The following is a 22,041-nucleotide window of genomic DNA, read 5'->3' as shown; positions in this document are numbered from 1 at the left end:
TGTGTATTACTCCCTTCCCTTTAGAGTGTAAGCTCTATTGCATAGGGCCTTCCTCACCTTTTGTACCTGTATTGATTGTGATGTTTGTTACTCCATATGTTCTATGTATAGAATTCATGTGATTTAGTTGTATAATCACATTTACTTTACAGTGCTACGCAATATGTTGGCGCTATATAAATACATGTTAATAATAATAATAATAATAATAGCAACCAATCAGCAATGACATTCCCTGTCTAGTGGTGCAAGATTGAAGCTGCTGCCAGTGGAATTTGGGAAGTGATCACCCAATGAAAGAAATATCAACAAGGTGAGGGTTGGAAACAGTTGGTCCCTGGGTCCTAGTTCTCCCCTAATTCTGCCCCGAGGCAGGGCTGGGACTAGGGGCAGGTAGAAAGGGCACGTGCATAGGGTGCAAAGCTCACGAACCTTCTGACTTGTGTGAGTGCCAGGGGGTAGGAGCGATGTGGCTGGTAAGGGCATTATACATAGAGAAAGCTGAAAAGCCCCAATGATCACCCCCATAGCTCTCATTCATGTTATTGGCTAATGGTGAGAAGCAAATCTGGGAGAACTTTTTTGCCCAGAATCCACTCACTGGAACAAGTTTGGGAATTATCACCACTTTGTGAATTTTTCAGCAAAACGGGACGTATTCACCCATCACTTCTCCTCTGCTTACCCCTAATTCCTGTTTATGTTACACCCCCCGGCCTGATTATATTACCCAGAAATAGTCATAGGCCCATTGTGAGAATTGTATTGTTTCCTCAATCTTTATTCTCCTTATTGTCATCTATTCTTTCACCTGCTTCTTCTTTTTCTTTCCAAACACAAATAGGGAAAGACTATGAAATGTACCAAATGGTTATGGGCAGGAGGGCCCACTGACAAGCTGCTATCCTGGCAGTAATCAGTTAACCAGGATATGACAGATAGGTGGTCAGCAAAGGGTTACTAATAATATAACAGGTAGGCTGGCAGTAAAGGGTTACGAATTACAGTATATTATAGGTAGGTTGTTAGCAAGGGGTTAGATGTAATATTACAAGTAGGTTGGCAGCAAAGGGTTACTAATTATATTATAGGTAGGTTGGCAGCAAAGGGTTACTAATTATATTATAGGAAGGTTGGCAGCAAAGGGTTACTAATTATATTATAGGTAGGTTGGCAGGAAGGGGTTAAACTTGTGATATTACTGGTAAGTTGGCAGTGAGGGGTTACCTAGAATGTTACAGGTATGATGATAGAATGGAATTAAAGGGTTACCCAGGATATTACAGGTAGGTTGTCAGCAAGGGGTTACTATTTGTACTACAGGTAAGTAATGAGTAAGGGGGTTAGTTATAATATTACAGGTGGGATGGAATGAAGGGATGTTACAGGTAAGTGGGATTAGAGAGCAGCAGGGTGGGATTTGCAACTGAGTGAATGGGACAAGACCCAGTGACAGGGAAATGTGCAGTGAGTTACTATATTTATATATATATCATATCCAGTGTGCAGATCCCATCCAGCCTGATGTTACTCACACTCACATATATATATATACTCACACTCACATATAAACTCACACTCACATATAAACACACACTCAAACTCACAGGACACTGAGCTCCCCATTAAACACTGATCCCACACAAACACACACTCACATATATATATACACACTCACATATACACACACTCATACTCACACTCACATATATATATACACACTCACATATAAACTCACACTCACAGGACACTGAGCTCCCCATGAAACACGGACCCCACAATCTGCACACACTCACATATATATACAAATACATATAAATAAACACACAGATCAGATTTAGGGATTGTCGCTGAGTTTCCGCTGGGGACACTGGTGATTGAGCAATTTCAGCAGCTCCTATAGGGGGGGGGGGTCGGAGTCGTTCCTGATGTTCCTGCCCCGCTGGTAGAACCGGATTGGCCTGCGGGGGAGCTGCCATATGTGTGTCCCGGGGAGGCTGCAGTGTCGCTGCGACTGATCTGAGCAACACAAGGAACATCCCCGTGTGTCTGTAGGGAACGCATTTTAACGTAAGTAGACGCATAATGTCCTAAAATGCGTTCCGTACGCCCGATCCCCTCCACTGTCATCTCTCCTCTCCCTGCCGCCCAAACTGTCAGCTCTCACTGTCTCTCACTGTCTCACTGTCTCTCACTGTCTCACTGTCTCTCACTGTCTCTCACTGTCACTCAGTGTCTCTCACTGTCTCTCTCAGTGTCAGTCTTTGCGCCATGTCCCGCGACTCAGTGCAGATCCCCGACGACCGGGACTTCCAGAACTTCAGGAGCGAGTGCTACTCGGACGCCGGTTGGACCCTGACTTACAGCAAATCCGGGGTCACCGTCTGGATCCAAATCCTGGAGGAGGAGAGAGCCATGCACAGGATCAGGGTAAGAGCGGGGATCCAGTGGATACACCAGCTGTGTGAGCTTACAATCTAATGTCCCTATCACATTCCCATCAGTCCCTGCCCCAGTGGGCTTACAATCTAATGTCACTATCACATTCCGATCAGTCCCTGTCCCAGTGAGCTTACAATCTAATGTACCTATCACATTCCCATCAGTCCCTGCCCCAGTGAGCTTACAATCTAATGTCCCTATCACATTCCCATCAGTCCCTCTCCCAGTGATCTTACAATCTAAGGTCCCTATCACATTCCTATCAGTCCCTACCCCAGTGAGCTTACAATCTAAGGTCCCATCACATTCCCATCAGTACCTACCCCAGTGAGCTTACAATCTAAGGTCCCTATCACATTCCCATCAGTCTCTGTCCCAGTGAGCTTACAATCTAATGTCCCTATCACATTCCCATCAGTCCCTGCCCCAGTGATCTTACAATCTAATGTCCCTATCACATTCCCATCAGTCCCTCTCCCAGTGATCTTACAATCTAAGGTCCCTATCACATTCCTATCAGTCCCTACCCCAGTGAGCTTACAATCTAAGGTCCCATCACATTCCCATCAGTCCCTGCCCCAGTGAGCTTACAATCTAATGTCCCTATCACATTCCCATCAGTCCCTGCCCCAGTGAGCTTACAATCTAAGGTCACTATCACATTCCCATCAGTCCCTGCCCCAGTGAGCTTACAATCTAATGTCCCTATCACATTCCCATCAGTCCCTGCCCCAGTGATCTTACAATCTAATGTCCCTATCACATTCCCATCAGTCCCTGCCCCAGTGAGTTTACAATCTAAGGTCCCTATCACATTCCCATCAGTCCCTGTCCCAGTGAGCTTACAATCTAAGGTCCCTATCACATTCCCATCAGTCCCTGTCCCAGTGAGCTTACAATCTAAGGTCCCTATCACATTCCCATCAGTCCCTGCCCCGGTGATCTTACAATCTAATGTCACTATCACATTCCCATCAGTCCCTGCCCCAGTGATCTTACAATCTAATGTCACTATCACATTCCCATCAGTCCCTGCCCCAGTGATCTTACAATCTAATGTCACTATCACATTCCCATCAGTCCCTGCCCCAGTGGAATCTACAGTCCCCATCACATTCACACAATATACCTGGGAATATTCAGTCTGTGCAACCACAATACAGTCTCACATCCCGCACCCCAGAGCTGTGAAAACCCCCAGAAGTTCCCTCTTGCAGTTTTGTATGTAAAAAAATATATATATATTTATTTTGCAAAACATAATGCAGACACATTTTGGCGCTGGAGTTCAATACTATTAACGGACCTGTCCTGCAGAGCTTGCAATCTGAAATAAGCAGGAGGAATTTGTGTTTCAGTGAGTGAGAGCAGCTGTATATAATTGTGCCTCAGTCATAAGACTAATCATTTAATGGACATATGACTTTCCTGTGGGACTTATATACAATATATAAATATATATATCTCACAGTTGTGAAGCCGCTGGAGTGTTGTAGGTTAATGATTTTACTTTGTATGGGGGAGTCTGCAGCCTGTGGGGCTCAATGTTAATAGGACGGCAAGAAACTTAATTGTAACTTTGCCCCACAAATCAGAACCAACGTTTCTTTATCAGCAGGAGACTTTACTAATGGAGGAGAAGTACATGGACGCCCAATTAACCCCTCACTGCCCTGAATAGTATTTGTTCTGACCCCTCTGGTGCACTTGTAGCTCAAGCAATTATTGCTCTGAAATCCTCATTTCCAAGTGATTATTCCCTGACCTCTCACTGCACCATCAGGTCTATGTGATTATTCTTTAGTTATTGTGTCTCTTTTTCCACCCAATCACCAAGCTGCAAATAATATGGAGAAAATATTCATAATTGCCCCTTATACCTTTCCCATTAATAGCACTTGGGTGCACACGGGGTGCTAATTTAGGGTACCTGGAATCCAAAGGATGATTGTGCCTAAAGGTACCCCTTTATTTAATATTGACCTTTACTGAGGCATTGAGTATAGAAACACTGGCCCTTCTGGCTGGACCCCTTAGCTCATAACAAGGTTACAGATATATAGAAACATTGGGGTAACAGTCACCCTGCTATAGTTCCAGGGGTACCCAGGGTACAAATAAGCACTCACCCCAAATCTCCCCCTAACTGACCTTCAGACTGGGCCCCCTTAGCTCATAACAAGGTTACAGATATATAGAAACATTGGGGTGTCACCCTGCTATAGTTCCAGGGGTACCCAGGGCATAAATAAGCACTCACCCCAAATCTCCCCCTAACTGGCCTTCAGACTGGGCCCCTTAGCTCATAACAAGGTTACAGATATATAGAAACATTGGGGTAACAGTCACCCTGCTATAGTTCCAGGGGTACCCAGGGTACAAATAAGCACTCACCCCAAATCTCCCCCTAACTGACCTTCAGACTGGGCCCCCTTAGCTCATAACAAGGTTACAGATATATAGAAACATTGGGGTGTCACCCTGCTATAGTTCCAGGGGTACCCAGGGTACAAATAAACACTCACCCCAAATCTCCCCCTAACTGACCTTCAGACTGGGCCCCCTTAGCTCATAACAAGGTTACAGATATATAGAAACATTGGGGTAACAGTCACCCTGCTATAGTTCCAGGGGTACCCAGGGTACAAATAAACACTCACCCCAAATCTCCCCCTAACTGACCTTCAGACTGGGCCCCCTTAGCTCATAACAAGGTTACAGATATATAGAAACATTGGGGTAACAGTCACCCTGCTATAGTTCCAGGGGTACCCAGGGCACAAATAAACACTCACCCCAAATCTCCCCCTAACTGACCTTCAGACTGGGCCCCCTTAGCTCATAACAAGGTTACAGATATATAGAAACATTGGGGTAACAGTCACCCTGCTATAGTTCCAGGGGTACCCAGGGTACAAATAAGCACTCACCCCAAATCTCCCCCGGGTTTGTTACTGAAATGTCCCGACTTTCTCTTTGATCTCATGCACTGACTCCAAAAACAGATACAAAGTTTCTGAAACATAATTAAAATAAGCAGCTGCGCTTTGATACATTTGTATCGATTTAAGACAAGCAAAGAAACAATTGTAACTATTTAAGATAAGCAGGTCTCTTGGGGGAACTGTGATTCAGCTTTGTTAGGAAAACTGTCATAGCACATAAAACATGGCACTAAAATTCCCAGAAATGTGTTACAACTTTTCATAACTTGCCAAATTGTGTCAAATGGACATGGTAATTAGGGGGTGTGGTCATGAAGTGGGCGTGGTCAAACACATTTGCAGCAGAACTTTTTGTCCCTCTTTCTATTTTTCAATTGTTGGGAGGTGTGAAGTGAGCCAGGGGCACAGAACAGGGGGCAGAGCTTTGGGGTCTCTGTAGTCTTCTGCCAGCCTGACGCCTTTTTCATCTTTTATACAAGTCCCACCCCAAACAGCTATGATGGCATCATCCGATTTAGCTGACCACTTGTGTGGCCAAATTGTATCCAAATCCTAATTCATTCTATTTATTTAAGACGCATTGTAATTGAATATAAATGATTTTTAATAGCCCCACATATTCAGGTGGGATTCATGTGATTGTACAGTAATGGGATCTGAATAATCTCTAGTTATTAATTAAATCTAATTGTTTTATTAGAGTAGGGACCATTTCCCTGCCCCAGGGCCCCAATCCCAGGCCTGGTGAATAGAGGGAGGGATAAGGTTCCAGTATTACAGGTTGGGAGAGGGGAGAGCGGGTGTATTTGCAATACCAGTGGGATTAGTCATCATTTGGGCCTTTCCTTTGTGTCCTGCCAGGCCGGCTCCTGTCTCACGTGGAACCGGTTCTTCTTCTTCTTTATACAAACTGGACATTGTACCCAGCGGAGCAATTTTCTCCCTGTTCTCTGGGACTATTCCAGTAATTTAGGAGGACACATATTGCATTACATACCTCCCAACTGTCCTGTTTTTTGACAGCTCAACCCGCAGTCCCGGATTGTTATTGAAATGTCCCGACTTTCTCTTTCATCTCCTGCACTGATCAGCCAAAAAACGATACAAAGTTTCTAACGTCATTTGGCAAAGAGCCCAGTCTATGTGGCAGGTGCTCTTACATACATATGTAACAATTTTAGATAAGCAAAGAAACAATTGTAACACTTTCCCCCTCTTGAGGGCAATTTCACGTTCATTAGCAAAACTGTAATAACACATAAAAAAGACAGAAATGTGTTCAAACTTTCATACCCTGCCAAATTTTGTAAAATGATCATGGTAATTAGGGGGTGTGGCCACAAAAATGGGCGTGTTAAAAGAAATCACCACGCTCCGCAGCAAATCTTTTGGTCCCTCTTTCTATTTCCATAAAGTTGGGAGGTTTGTCCCTTATATTCAAACCAGGGAAGGTCCAAACTGGGGCCTGGATTTCCTTTTGCATCTCCTGTTGAACAGAGCAGAGGGTGATATCTCTTTAATAAGAATTACAGTCACTTTCCAGCATTAAAGCGTCTGATTAAAAGACGTATCACCGAGGTGCTTCTATTTGGTGCTGCCTCTAATCTATTGAGAGACCCAGTAGGTTCAGCACAAGCTCTTTCTCATCATCAGGCCGGGCGGCTGTACGTGAGCTGGAATATATTGAGCTGCCGCAGACACGGGGACATCGAAATGACTTTGTAATGTAAAGAGCTTGCAATTATATTTTACTTACTTCAATTCAAAACCTGTTCTGGAACTACTACTGTATCTGCCAGCATCATCACTTTAAAGGTGTTGTTCACCTTTAAATTAACTGTTGGTAGGATGTAGAGAGGGATATTCTGAGACAATTTGCTATTGGTTTTAATTTCTCATTATTTGTGGTTTTTGAATTATTTAGCTTTTCATTCAGCAGCTCTCCAGTTTGCAATTTCTGAAGTCTAGTTGCTAGGGTCCAAATTCCCCTAGCAACCATGCACTGATTTGAATAAGAGACTGGAATATGAATAGGAGAGGCCTGGACAGAATAAAAAGTAGCAATAACAATAAATTTGTAGCCTTACAGGGCATTTATTTTTTTAGATGGGGGTCAGTGATTTCTCATTTGAAAGCTGAAACGAGTTAGAAAAAAAGGCAGATAATTAAAAATTATAATAAATAAATAAATAAATAATGAAGACCAATTGAAAAGTTGCTTATAGTGATGGGCAAATCTATTCACGAGGCATGGATTCGCGGTGAAAAAAATTCATAAAATTGCCGCATGTCAAAATGATTTCAACACCCATTGACTATAATGCATTTGGACAAAAAAGTTGTGCGCCTAAAAATTTAGATTTTCCAACAAACGTAGAGAATAACAGCAGCCCAATAAAGTACATTCAATTGGACTTCTGGAGTGTTAAAGACTAAGTGAAAAGAACTAAATAGAACATCTATATTATTGTCAAAGTACAGGTATGGGACCTGTTATCCACAATGCTCGGGACCTGGGGTTTTCCGGATAAAGGATCTTTCTGTATTTTGGATCTTCATACCTTAAGTCTATTAGAAAATCATATAAACATGAAATAAACCCAATAGGCTGGTTTTGCCTCCAATAAGGATTAATTATATCTTAGTTGGGATCAAGTACAAGTTACTGTTTTATTATTACACAGAAAAAGGAAATTGTTCTATAAAAATTGTTGATAAAATGGAGTCTATGGGAGACGGCCTTTCTGTAATTCTGAGCTTTCTGGATAACGGGTTTCCGGATATCAGATCCCATACTGGTTCAATGCTTGCTGCTTGCCCGGCACAACACATGTATACAGTCCTGCCGTTGCTGAGCCATTTGCAGCCATACTGCATACATGGGGTTTTCTGGATCACAGATATTTCCGTAATTTGGATCTTCATAAAGGACCAGTAACATCAAAAAAAATTTAAAAAAAATCTATAGTATACATTGATAAAAAACAAATTAAACTTTAAAATCGCAAAGACTTTATTAAGAAATAACTTACCAAAACTCCGCTTGCGCTCCTCTTCAGAAAGCGATCGGGCGATCCATCGTGCGGCGCTTGATTTCTTCTCCCTGCCTTCCTTATAGGAGATAGTCCCTTCCTTATAGGAGATAGCCCCTTCCTTATAGGAGATAGTCCCTTCCTTATAGGAGATAGTCCCTTCCTTATAGGAGATAGTCCCTTCCTTATAGGAGATAGCCCCTTCCTTATAGGAGATAGCCCCTTCCTTATAGGAGATAGCCCTTTCCTTATAGGAGATAGTCCCTTCCTTATAGCAGATAGCCCCTTCCTTATAGGAGATAGTCCTTTCCTTATAGGAGATACTCTTTTCCTTATAGGAGATAGTCCCTTCCGTATAGGAGATAGCCCCTTCCTTATAGGAGATAGCCCCTTCCTTATAGGAGATAGTCCTTTCCTTATAGGAGATAGTCCCTTCCTTATAGGAGATAGTCCCTTCCTTATAGGAGATAGCCCCTTCCTTATAGGAGATAGCCCCTTCCTTATAGGAGATAGCCCTTTCCTTATAGGAGATAGTCCCTTCCTTATAGCAGATAGCCCCTTCCTTATAGGAGATAGTCCTTTCCTTATAGGAGATACTCTTTTCCTTATAGGAAATAGTCCCTTCCGTATAGGAGATAGCCCCTTCCTTATAGGAGATAGTCCCTTCCTTATAGGAGATAGTCCTTTCCTTATAGGAGATAGCCCCTTCCTTATAGGAGATAGCCCCTTCCTTATAGGAGATAGCCCCTTCCTTATAGGAGATAGCCCCTTCCTTATAGGAGATAGCCCCTTCCTTATAGGAGATAGTCCCTTCCTTATAGCAGATAGCCCCTTCCTTATAGGAGATAGTCCTTTCCTTATAGGAGATACTCTTTTCCTTATAGGAGATAGTCCCTTCCGTATAGGAGATAGCCCCTTCCTTATAGGAGATAGCCCCTTCCTTATAGGAGATAGCCCCTTCCTTATAGGAGATAGTCCCTTCCTTATAGGAGATAGCCCCTTCCTTATAGGAGATAGTCCCTTCCTTATAGGAGATAGTCCCTTCCTTATAGGAGATAGTCCCTTCCTTATAGGAGATAGCCCCTTCCTTATAGGAGATAGCCCCTTCCTTATAGGAGATAGCCCCTCCCTTATAGGAGATAGCCCCTCCCTTATAGGAGATAGTCCTTTCCTTATAGGAGATAGCCCCTTCCTTATAGGAGATAGCCCCTTCCTTATAGAAGATAGCCCCTCCCTTATAGGAGATAGTCCCTTCCTTATAGGAGATAGCCCCTTCCTTATAGGAGATAGTCCCTTCCTTATAGGAGATAGCCCCTTCCTTATAGGAGATAGTCCCTTCCTTATAGGAGATAGTCCCTTCCTTATAGGAGATAGTCCCTTCCTTATAGGAGATAGCCCCTTCCTTATAGGAGATAGCCCCCTAGGATACCCCCCTTATAGGAGATAGCCCCTCCCTTATAGGAGATAGCCCCTCCCTTATAGGAGATAGTCCTTTCCTTATAGGAGATAGCCCCTTCCTTATAGGAGATAGCCCCTTCCTTATAGAAGATAGCCCCTCCCTTATAGGAGATAGCCCGTTCCTTATAGGAGATAGCCCCTTCCTTATAGGAGATAGACCCTTCCTTATAGGAGATAGACCCTTCCTTATAGGAGATAGCCCCTCCCTTATAGGAGATAGCCCCTCCCTTATAGGAGATAGTCCCACCCTTATAGGAGATAGCCCCTCCCTTATAGGAGATAGCCCCTCCCTTATAGGAGATAGCCCCTTCCTTATAGGAGATAGTCCTTTCCTTATAGGAGATAGCCCCTTCCTTATAGGAGATAGCCCCTTCCTTATAGGAGATAGCCCCTTCCTTATAGGAGATAGTCCCTTCCTTATAGGAGATAGTCCCTTCCTTATAGGAGATAGTCTCTTCCTTGTAGGAGATAGTCCCTTCCTTATAGGAGATAGCCCCTTCCTTATAGGAGATAGTCCCTTCCTTATAGGAGATAGTCTCTTCCTTATAGGAGATAGTCCCTTCCTTGTAGGAGATAGTCCCTTCCTTATAGGAGATAGTCGGGGAGGAGAAATGGATCGTCGCTGTGTCGCCTTTTTTAAAGGGGTGCGCAAGCGGAGTTTTGGTAAGTTATTTTTTAATAAAGACTTTGCGATTTTAAAATTTCATTTGTCTTGGTATTATTGTTTTTCGATGTAAAATACATTTTTAGATTTTTTTTTTAATGTTACTGGTCCTTTAAGTCCACTAGAAAATCATTTAAACATTAAACCCAATAGGCTGGTTTTGCTTCCAATAAGGATTAATTATATCTTAGTTGGGATCAAGTACAAGCGACTGTTACACAGAAAAAGGAAATCATTTAAAAAGGTTTTTAATTATTTGAATAAAATGAAGCCTATGGGAGACAGTCTTTCCATAAATCAGAGCGTCCTGGATAACGGGTTTCCTGATAAAAAATCCGATGCCTGTAGTTCAGTGATGAGCAGTGAATGGAAACAAGGGAGTCATATACAGTATATAGGAATGTTGATCTCGTTGTGGCTAATTTGATGGGAATCTGTACCTGCTGCTGACTGTGTTAAACTCCTAGTTGGGATGGAAGAGAGAGACAAGATGAGAACAAGACATTCAATATCTATTAGGTTACTGGGCCCCACAGCAAAATCATTTAAGGGCCCCGATAAACAGTGAGAATAAGACATTTTACATTATAGTCACTGGGTGAGAAAGTCAATTAAATCAGCTCTTATCAGGCTGAAACACTCGCTGCTACAATTGCATTGGAGGCACCAATAAAATATTTCAGGATCCCTCAGAGGTTAATGTAATAGTTTAATCTTCTCCATTAACCCATCACAGCCCATTACCCCCTCCAGCAGCAGCACAAGCAGCAATAATAATGACTGGCACAATGGACCCCACGGCAACCACCATGGAAACCACTAATCAGAGTCATTAACCCACACGGACTGCCCCACTCTCTCCACGGACAATTCCACTTCACTTTATTTCTCTCTCCAACTGTCAGCTCTTCCTCTCCCTGCCCAAAATCTCACCAGGCAAAGTGAGGGCTCAAATTTAAAGGATGCCCAGGTGACCTTACTGAATGCTTGAACTGAATTATACGAATATCCGGTTCTGTTCTGCAGAGCTCATGCTCTGGCGACATTCTAGAAAACCCAATGACTTTATAAATGGTGTTATTGCTGGTGAAATATTTATTACAGCTCTGCATAACCCCCTGCTCCCTCTCAGTCTCCCCCCTGCTGCCTGCCATCATTACAGGGAGGATTTTATTTCTTTCATCTCTTGAAGAGACTTCAGCTCAAAGCATTTCCTGTTGCTTAGCAACCGCATCAGCACCACCATGCGCTCTCCCTGCTCTACAGTTCCCAGGTCTCTGCGACTCCCATGGATCCATTTTGCACATCCCTTGATTATCTCCCCGTTTAGTGGTTATGGGGAGTTCACAGGGTGCTGGGAGTTGGAGCTGTCAGGCCACATATTGGGTAATGCTGTAAATACATAAGCATCTGTGAATTATTATCATTTATCACTAAGGACAAGGGGCCCCTTTGGGATTTAGGGCCCTAATGTCATAGTCACAAGAAGCTGCTGCAGTTTCATGTCACGTCCTCCCTCTCTGGGTTGTATTACCCATCATGCCATTCTCATGGATCCCCCTAGAAGAGCACTCTGAGATATTTCTACCCCCCAGGGACAAAGCCTTATTTAACTGCTGACCATAGAGTGTGACAGTTTATTTTAGATGTTACTGATGTTCCGAACTCCATGCTGGGAATTGGAGGCCAACATAGCTGCTCTAGGATCTGAAATCTTTTGCACTATATATAAATATGAAGCTCCCCCTATTCCAAGGCTCCATTCTGGGTGCCACTTGCCGAAAATCATGTTTTTCATATTAGAAAGAAAATGTTATTGAACCTATAGAATGTAATTAGTCTTTGCAGTTGCAGTTTGCAGACAGCTCTCACGGGTGGATTCTATGAGAGATAATCCAGGTTCTGGCTTGATTAAGTATTAAACAACTAAGGTTGCCGTGGGAACAAATGGGCCCCTTGGTACACAGACGTGGAACGTTCATTTAGGATCCAGGACGGATTGATAGGCCCTTACCTGACTGATCTAGAGTAATTTGCCATCCTCCCTGTACAAACAGCAGGAGCTCCCCAGGCTACTGGCCCAGAGCCCGACCATTGCGTTATTAAGTCAATAGTATCCCATAATCGACTCTGCACCTGCCTTTCTCTCTTTCATAACAGGCTTTCATGTCCATGTATTTTTCCAGCAATGTTAGACTGACCTCCTACATTGTGTTCTAATGATTTGTAGTGTATGTGCTGAAGCTGCCATATTGCTTGCTATGATCACATTAGTTCTGAGACCATCCTGCCCCTGGAATACACCTTCCCTCTTTCACTAAAGGATTCCAAGAGCCTGATTATTCTAATCCATAGTCTCTTCCTATTTAATCAGGGGCGGCGAGCTGTATAAGGTCTCCATGGCCCCCTTATTTCCACAGCAAATAATAGATAGACTGTATAACCCTTTGCTTGTGTTACTGACCCTTTAAACTAAACTGTTCGTGCATAGCTGGGAGTTATGTACTTACTGTAGGGCAGGAACATTAAGCATTGGCCCCACTCCCTGTGCACATACACAGATCACCAGGTTTTATGTTCCACAGATCAAAGAGAGATCAGTAAATAAATTGCTTTTGAGGCATGGGAGCCTGTGTTCTTTGTGCTGGGCTGGAAGGGGTGCGGGGAGTTGAATGAAGGGTGTGATGCAGCAACTGCTTTGTATGGCTTCCTGTGAAGTATAGCAAGGGTCACCCTTGTCTGGTGCTGATGCAAATATTACTGCAAGTACAGTATATCTTCTGATAGGGAATTGGTAACTGGTAGACCCCTTACAGTAACCCAACACTTTCCTCATAGACTCTTTATAAGACTGTCTTTGTCCCATTATTATTCTATCCATCAGGATACTTGGCCAATGGACTGGGTGGGGGGATTTTGGTTCTGTACGGGTGTAATGTTATTGTAATATTTTCAATAAAAAACATAAAAACCCTATATATATATTTATATACACACACCCTGGCATCTCTACCTCTGATCTTCTGCTCAGTTTGCTGGTGCATTTGTGCAAATTATGCATAATCCTGGGATTACTGTGACAGTATCCGTGTAATCCCATGGCAATTATCTCAGAATATCAAAGTAATCCCGCCTAAAGACACATTCTGCTTGGACACTTAACTATCTGTATGTCTTGGTTGTTCTCTGCCTTTCTGGTTCTGACTGTTGAAACTATGTAGTCTTGGCTAGAGGGGAACATAAATTATTATTATTAACATGTATTTATATAGCGCCAACATATTGCGTAGCACTGTAAAGTAAATGTGATTATACAACTACATCACATGAATTCTATACATAGAACATATGGAGTAACTAACATCACAATCAATACAGGTACAAAAAGGTGAGGAAGGCTCTATGCAGAAAGAGCTTACACTCTAAAGGGAAGGGAGTAATACACAAGGTGTGGGAGTGGGCAAGATTGAATTAAGTGGGTGAGAAATGTGGTATTGTATGTGGTGTTGTGTTTGGTAGTTAAGCAGAGTGAGGGGAGGCTTCTCGAAAGAAGTGCGTTTTCAGAGATTTCTTGAAAGCAGAAAGGTTGGGAGAAAGTCGGACAGACGGTGGGAGAGAGTTCCAGAGGAGGGGTGCAGCCCTTGCAAAGTCTTGAATGTGAGCATGTGAGGAGGTAATGAGAGAAGAGTTGAGTAGCAGGTCAGTAGAGGAGCGTAGTAAGCGAGTGGGTGAGTATATAGAGATGAGTTCAGAGATGTAGGGAGGGGCAGAGTTATGAAGTGCTTTGAATGTCAGGGTCATTAATTTGAATTTGATTCTGAAAGGTAATGGAAGCCAGTGCAGGGATTGACAGAATGGCGAGGCAGAGGAGAAGCGGTTGCTGAGGTGTATGAGCCTCGCAGCAGTGTTCATTATGGACTGGAGAGCTGACAGTCTCTGGAGGGGGAGGCCAATTAAAAGAGAGTTACAGTAGTCTAGACATGATATGATGAGAGAGTGAATAAGAATTTTGGCAGCGTCTTGGGCTACATTGCTGCAAGAGTCAGGCAGACAGTGCTTTTGGCTGGGGTTGGTCTAACCCTGGGAGGTTTCTATTGCTCCGATTGGCTGCACTTTGTTCAATCTCTGGGTATTTACTTGATGAGGTGCCACCCTGCATGCCCATGTGCCCTGGTTAATGTGTTGCCAGACTAATTACAGTGAAAGTGTTGGATAGGTGAGTGCTACTAGTTGCTCCATTAATTAATAGCAGTTATATCTGGCGTCACTGTTTATATTTAGAGATGTTTATGCCATGTCTGTAATGCCAGTTGCCGGATATTTTGGGGGCGGCTTGTTGCCATCGAAGTGCCATCTGCTGCTGACAATACAGAGCCTTGTTTTAATTGCACTGCTGGCTCCGACTCTGACGCCCACCGGCTCGCACAGACTCCTGGGAACAGAAGTTCCTCCCACACTGTCAGCATAAAAACTGTCATACCAGAAAGCTATGAATAGTATTGTGTACTGAGTCGGAACCATACGTGGGCCCCTGTTTCACCATGAGAGCCACTAAGCGACAGCAGCACAGGGAATATTCCTTATTAATAACCTGGATTTACTGTATTAAACCCACAGAATCAGGTTCATGGAGGGAATATACCCCATGAATTTATTTGCTACATGTAGTGCTATGGGGAAAGTGCACCTACTTGTGTTTGTTAGTGATGGGCCCCGGGGACAGTGCAGAGAAACAGCAAACATGGCACATGAATAATGCAAAGCAATAATTTGGCCCTAAAACAGAACCTGATATAGAATTCATTGGTGCAACTCCCAGAGGGGCCCAGGGCAAAACAGACTACTGGTTCTGTTTGTAAAGTAGATCCCCAATATATTCCAGTTTTACTTGATCTTCCCTCATCTTTTAAGCTCTGCAAAAATGGTAATGGTTAAAGGAGTCAGGGTTAACAGGACTTACAGTGTAGTAGTACAGATGGTTCAGCCCACTATGTAGAATGTACAGACCTGTTCCTCAGTATATAAAATAGAGGAGTCAGGGTTAACAGGACTCACAGTGTAGTAGTACAGGATCAGCCGGGCCCAGGGGCTGATAAAGGATTTGGTATAAAGTGAGTGTGACCTAAGATAAGAATTGCCCTACAAGTCACTATCCGGGAGCTGGGGAAGTGCCCTATCCTATATGTAACCCTTTTACTTCCAAAAAACGCCAACTGAACTTGTCTGCACCAAGGGATTGTGGGCAGACTCAGGCAAATAGCACCTCTGGGTGCAGGAATATGACTCCATATCATATATATATATATATAAAATATCTCTGTCTTGTATAACTTATTAGTCATCTAAGGACAGCTCTGCAGCCATGTGATGGTTATCTAATAAGATCATGCAGGACAGGGATGTTATAGGGAGTCCAATGAGGGGAGATTCTCCAGAACTCGGGGTCTCAGAGCAGCGTTTGTGGGTGACACGGGTGTGGGAATACTCCGTAATGCACCACAAACATGTTGCCACTAGGGGTAAGATTGAAGCAGTAGAGCTGGACTACAACTCCCAGAACCCTCAGCTGCTGGCTGCCATTAATTGTGTGTTGTCCCCGCAGTGCAAGATGGAGTGCAAGGAGGTCTCGGCGGAGGTGTTTTATGATGTCCTGCATGACATCGAGTACCGCAAGAAATGGGACTCCAACGTCATCGAGACCTTCGATATTGGAAAACTGACAGTTAATGCTGATATTGGATATTATGCCTGTAAGTTGTGGGAGACTGTTTGGAATGGGGGTCCCTATACAAACACTGGGCTGTGCGCCCCTGTACCTTCTAGTTATGCCATTTAGTTGTAATGATACAGGACTGCACCCGTTTTGTCTCTACCAACAGGGAAGTGCCCCAAACCCCTGAAGAATCGTGATGTCATCACACTGCGCTCCTGGCTGCCATTTGGGAATGATTACATCATCATGAACTATTCCGTGAAGCACGCGGTGAGTTACCCAGCGAGGGGCCAGTGTTTACCCTGGGCATTCAGCACCCCCTCCCCTGGTATCAGATTGGGTGCCACAGTCACATACAACACTTACTGCCACATCATCAAACCAGGTGCCCAAAGTTATATACAGCACCCTCCCCCCTGTGTGGCCAAAGTTATATACAGCACCCTCCCCCCTGTGTGGCTAATGTTATATGCAGCACCCCCTGCCCTGGGCATCAGACTGGGTGCACACACTTAAAGCGCCAACTCCCCATGTGTATGTGTTTAATATAATCATTATGTACATATACACTAAGTATATCATTATCTTTAGCTAATTAATCTTTAACTAATATCACTGAAATCATTAAATATCCAACTGCAGTGAAATCGTGTGCAAAGAGATTAGTGTGAGGGGCTTATTACTGTGAGTTCCACTAATGGAGATATAGCACCAACAGAGATTATACTTCATTGCTTCAGCCTGTGTCCCAGTGAGCTTACAATCTAAGGTCCCTAACACATTCCCATCAGTCCCTGCCCCAATGAGCTTACAATCTAAGGTCCCTATCACATTCCCATCAGTCCCTGCCCCAGTGAGCTTACAATCTAAGGTCCCTATCACATTCCCATCAGTCCCTGCCCCAGTGAGCTTACAATCTAAGGTCCCTATCACATTCCCATCAGTCCCTGCCCCAGTGAGCTTACAATCTAAGTTCCCTATCACATTCCCATCAGTCCCTGCCCCAGTGAGTTTACAATCTAATGTCCCTGTCACATTCCCATCCATCCCTGTCACAGTGAGCTTACAATCTAAGGTCCATATCATATTACCATCAGTCCCTGCCTCAGTGAACTTAAAATATAAGGTCCCTATGATATTTCCATCAGTCCCTGTCCAAGTGAGCTTACAATCTAAGGTCCCTATCACATTCCCTGCCCCATTGAGCTTACAATCTAAGGTCCCTATAACATTCCCATCAGCCCCTGCCCCAGTGAAGTTTACAATCTAAGGTCCCTGTCACATTCCCTGCCCCATTGAGCTAACAATCTAACTGTCCTTTCACATTTCCCTCTGTCCCTGCCCCAGTGGAGCTTACAATCTAAGGTATCTATCATATTCCCATCACAACCTGTCACAGTTTCTCTGCTTCTTTGCTGGTATTAGAACAGAATTCATGTTTTGCTTTATGGCAGTTCTAATCACAGCTCAGAATGTCAGATCCAAGGGTAACGTAGAGGATAAGTAACTGGCAATCCTGTATTTATTTGTCTATTGCTCTCTGTATAGAAATACCCTCCAAGAAAGGACTTGGTCAGAGCAGTGTCGATCCAGACTGGGTATCTGATCCAGAGCGGAGGCCCAAAAAGCTCCACCCTAATCTACCTGGCACAGGTTGATCCCAGAGGTGAGGGAAAGTCTTTAACCCTTGTACACTTTAGAAACATGAGCTGCAAAGTGTTAAAAAGCTAAAAGGGAAGGGCATATACATCAAACAACTGAATCACATACAGATACTGATTAATAAGGGGTTATAAAGAGGACCCTGCCCAGTAGAGCTTGCAATCTACATATATCAGGGCAGGATTACAATGTCAGTTAATTCACCAATGATTAAAGGCAAAATAGACTCTTTACAAGCAGATTTCCTGATCTAATCAGAATCCTGGACAGAATTTACAAGCAAATTTGCAGGACAAGGATTGGCCCACGTGTGTGTGCTCTGCCGTGTGTTCAGCTACTAATAGGCCATGTCTGGACCTCAAACCCAGTAGTAATGTGATCAGGTTGAAAAATGTGTCGTTGTATTTCTATAAAGGAAACCAAATCATTTAATGTTTCTCCTTTATATCTTTAGGATCTTTGCCCAAGTGGGTTGTCAACAAGTCCTCTCAGTTTTTAGCTCCGAAGGTAAGTAACGTACTGCAATATGGCAGCTCCCACTACCTTGTGGCAGAGTGCATGCTGGTTGTGCATAGAGAGCAGTTATAATACGGCGGCTCATGGCAATGACACACTTAGACCAGATGAGCGCAAGTGAAGCAAACGTACCAGAACAGACCCCACGGTGGCGCTGTTCTGCTGCTGCTCTATGGGAAACAGGGATACGGCTGAGAAGCTGGCACTCTTTTCATCTGGATGTTTCAGTTGAGCCCAGCAGAGAAATACAGCATGGCAGCTCATACAAAAGATATCCAGCATAGACTTAAAATGTGCCCATACATTTTACACAAAATATAGAGGATATATTTCCCCTTTAATTATCCTCATGGTCACTACTCATGTAGTTGTTCCTCTCATACAGTAACAATAAAGGTTTTATGACCATGGCATGTCCAGATGGGTAACTATATGTAATGCTCATGGCTTGAACCTGTTGTTCAGTGTCCTGGTCCAGCCAATGGATGAGCAGATGAGAAGCCATAGACACATGACCCTGTTGGTTCCATCAAACACCAAGAAAAACCCCTGATGGTTCAGGAGGACACTTGACCAGGTATATTTGGGGGGTTTTGGTGCATTTTGTCTGCTTCACCAGATGGGCATTTAGCGTACCTCTGGGGGTGGGGGTGTCACATTAGATCATTAGGAACTAAACATGTCATGGGCCAATGCCCTTTCTCAAGAAGGAGATTCAAAATAATGTAGGGGCCACAGCTCCTCCTTCTGCTCTGAAAGGAGCCATGCTATTTGTCTATTCACAATCATGGCCAATAACCAATCAGTCAACAGATCTGCCTGGGAATGGGCACCTTTACACACACACACACACACACACACACACACACACACACACACACACACACATCTAGACACACACTTGATGGTTACACACATAACCAGACTTTTTCCTGTTGGTTAAACACACAGTTAGACAATATCCCATTAGTTGCACACATGGATATGAAGACAGTATCTTATTGGTTGCACGGATAACTAAAAGTGTTCCTTCACACACAAAACAAGATCTTCCTGGTTATATATATGTAACATGAATGTGTTGGTTATACATAGAAGAGAGATTGTTTGTTGCACCCTCCCAGTCTGGTGACCTCAAGCTCAACTATGTGGCACCTTTCTGGTTCTCCTAAGATGCAGGTAGGCCAGACCTGAACATTTTGTTCTTTACAATTCACTTGTAAGAGATAGGAAATTAGTGGAGAACTGGGGGTACCATCATCCGTAACCAACCAGATGCAGAAGATGGCTGCAGTTCTGTATATAATCTTGGGGTGCTGGACAAGCTCAGTATAGGGCAAGTTAACAGTGACCCCTAAGGAAACTCAACAAATAATTTTTGTTTCTACAGGCAATGAAAAAAATGTACAAAGCCTGTGTGAAGTATCCTGACTGGAAGAAGAAACATAATCCCCACCACAAACCATGGCTTTACCCAGAGCAGAGCAACCTGCCCACCATCAGCCTCTCTGATGTGACCATACAACATGCCGACTCTCTGGAGAACATTGATGAGAGCAGCGCCACAGAGACCAAAGACGACCGGGGAGATGCCAGTGATGAGGACAGTGTCAACTGAGAGTCCTCTCAACTCTTGCCATCTTGTTGGTGTCCACCTGATCATCATAGTGCAGACAACAGTGGGATCAATGAATAAAAAAAGGGAAAAAGGATGAGACCCAAATGCAACCCTGGGGCACTGGAATTTGGGACTTGTGGAATATCTACTGCCTTGTGATTGTCATGGACTTCAAGAATGTCTCCAAGAATGAAATATGTCCAGTCTTTTCAGAAAAAAGAATATGAATGAATGAATATGAAATAGAAATAATTGTTTATAGGTGGGGAGTGGGAGTGAGCACAGGGGTGTGTTTGAGTACTGTCTAGGGGTATGGCTTACATTGGGGCAGCTCTGGTACCCATAGCCATAGCCTCTCACAGTTGGGTTGATATCATATCCCAGGTTGTGTAATAAAGATCAAATGTACCAATATTTGGGCCCCAAATAAGTAATCTTTATGGTATTTGATTCCATATAGTTTATAGAGTTTCCTCTGGGGCAAGTTGATGAATCCTTTAAACCCGCTTCTATAGTCAACTGCCAAAAGGCCCCATCTGGACCTTCTGGTGGCTTGGATTACCATAGGTGTTGCTAAATTGGCCAGTGATCTATCCAATCAACGTCTGGTCCATCAAGTATAAGTTGGTTCCCATTAAAAGAATGGAAAATAAATATGACACCCAACAGGATACAAAGTATTAGGAAGCTGATTGTGTTGGAGAAGACCCTATAGAACAAGGATGTCCTACCTGCAGCCCAACAGCTTTTCCTGCAGTTGGATATAACGCAGTGCTTAGTCAGTAATTATCCTGGTGATCCAGTTTTCATAACTAACTGCCACTTGTATGTTTTAAAGGCCAAACAGGCGTTTAGTAGGGATCATTTCATCTAAGCTTTGATAACCTCAACTGAAAGTTATGGTCAACCAAAACCAACCTGCCTTTCCCAATGGGCCTGCCTTTCTCCATTGTTACGCTGATCTGAAGGGCAGGACACTATGTTTTCTGCTACTCTCTGTTCAGCTAATCGTGCCTTTCAATAAAGAGAATGTCCACCTCTACACATTGCTCTAGAAGGTTTATGTTCCATGTGAATAAAATGTGAATCCTTTCACATATAAGAAGTATCTGCTTCAGCTGGGCCCAACCCTTCCCTACAAATAGATCCACTGAAACGGAAAGTATCGACTTCTTCCTTGTGGAATTTAGAAGAGGCTTTTGCTGCCAACTATTGGTGGAAACTGGTACTACATGTATCACAATAGCCAATCATCTCCATTCATTTTCACTTGTTGGAGACGCTCTGCTATAAAAAATTTTTATGTGATACAATGATACTTTCCCTTTCTGTAGTCCCTCATTTCACATGTTGTTTTAGCTCATACCCATCACAATATTCTCTGCCAGTATAGGGAATAAAATGACTTATTTTCATAGAAACCATTAAAAACATGTATTTTATATTGGCCCTGCATAGGCCAGCGGATTATAATGCCATATCCCTTTAAGCAGCAAAGTCTCTGTTTTTTTTATAATCTGCTGCTACAAAAAACTGCTATTCCTGGGGAACTGCAAAATTAATGTTTCATAAGCACCGGGTTTTGAAGGATTAAGTTGTACATTAGATGATACTGCCATTACTGAGGAACTCCCATATATATGTGAATCCACCATTGTCATAGTGGAATGTTTAATAAATGTGTTTCAATAATGCTATTTAGTATTTATTTATCAGCCTGCAGCCTTGTGCCTTTATATGGTCACAGAACAACCCCTCAGTGACTTCTAATATCCTTATCATTTATAGTAGGGGGTACATTATCCCTTATAATACATGAGTGATACTCAGAGTTCCCTGTATAACTCAGCCTGCAGCCTTGTGCCTTTATATGGTCACAGAACAACCCCTCAGTGACTTCTAATATCCTTATCATTTACAGTAGGGGGTACATTATCCCTTATAATACATAAGTGATACTCAGAGTTCCCTGTATAACTCAGCCTGCAGCC

General features: G+C 43.3%; 1 protein-coding gene across 1 annotated transcript; it reads left to right on the top strand.

Moving 5' to 3' along the window:
- Window positions 1-1,915: 1,915 nt before the first annotated feature.
- stard10.S (StAR related lipid transfer domain containing 10 S homeolog) lies at window positions 1,916-21,742 on the top strand. Its single transcript, XM_018250471.2, has 7 exons — window positions 1,916-2,070; window positions 2,256-2,430; window positions 16,144-16,291; window positions 16,421-16,524; window positions 17,803-17,920; window positions 18,371-18,423; window positions 19,823-21,742. The coding sequence occupies exons 2-7, from the start codon at window positions 2,272-2,274 to the stop codon at window positions 20,048-20,050; spliced, it is 810 nt and encodes a 269-aa protein (XP_018105960.1). The 5' UTR covers window positions 1,916-2,070; window positions 2,256-2,271; the 3' UTR covers window positions 20,051-21,742.
- The last annotated feature ends 299 nt before the right edge of the window (window positions 21,743-22,041 follow it).

The sequence above is a fragment of the Xenopus laevis genome, chromosome 2S, assembly GCF_017654675.1.
Source record: "Xenopus laevis strain J_2021 chromosome 2S, Xenopus_laevis_v10.1, whole genome shotgun sequence".
NCBI classification, from domain to species: Eukaryota; Metazoa; Chordata; class Amphibia; order Anura; family Pipidae; genus Xenopus; species Xenopus laevis.
Note: the sequence above shows the minus strand (reverse complement) of the source record. Positions and strands in the feature narration are given on the sequence as shown.

Excerpts from the sequence above, each read along its gene's own strand:
- stard10.S (XM_018250471.2), top strand. The coding sequence starts at position 2,272 with ATGTCCCGCGACTCAGTGCAGATCCCCGACGACCGGGACTTCCAGAAC. Across the intron at positions 16,292-16,420 it reads TGATATTGGATATTATGCCT|GGAAGTGCCCCAAACCCCTG; the intron begins GTAAGTTGTGGG and ends CTCTACCAACAG. Across the intron at positions 16,525-17,802 it reads ACTATTCCGTGAAGCACGCG|AAATACCCTCCAAGAAAGGA; the intron begins GTGAGTTACCCA and ends CTCTCTGTATAG.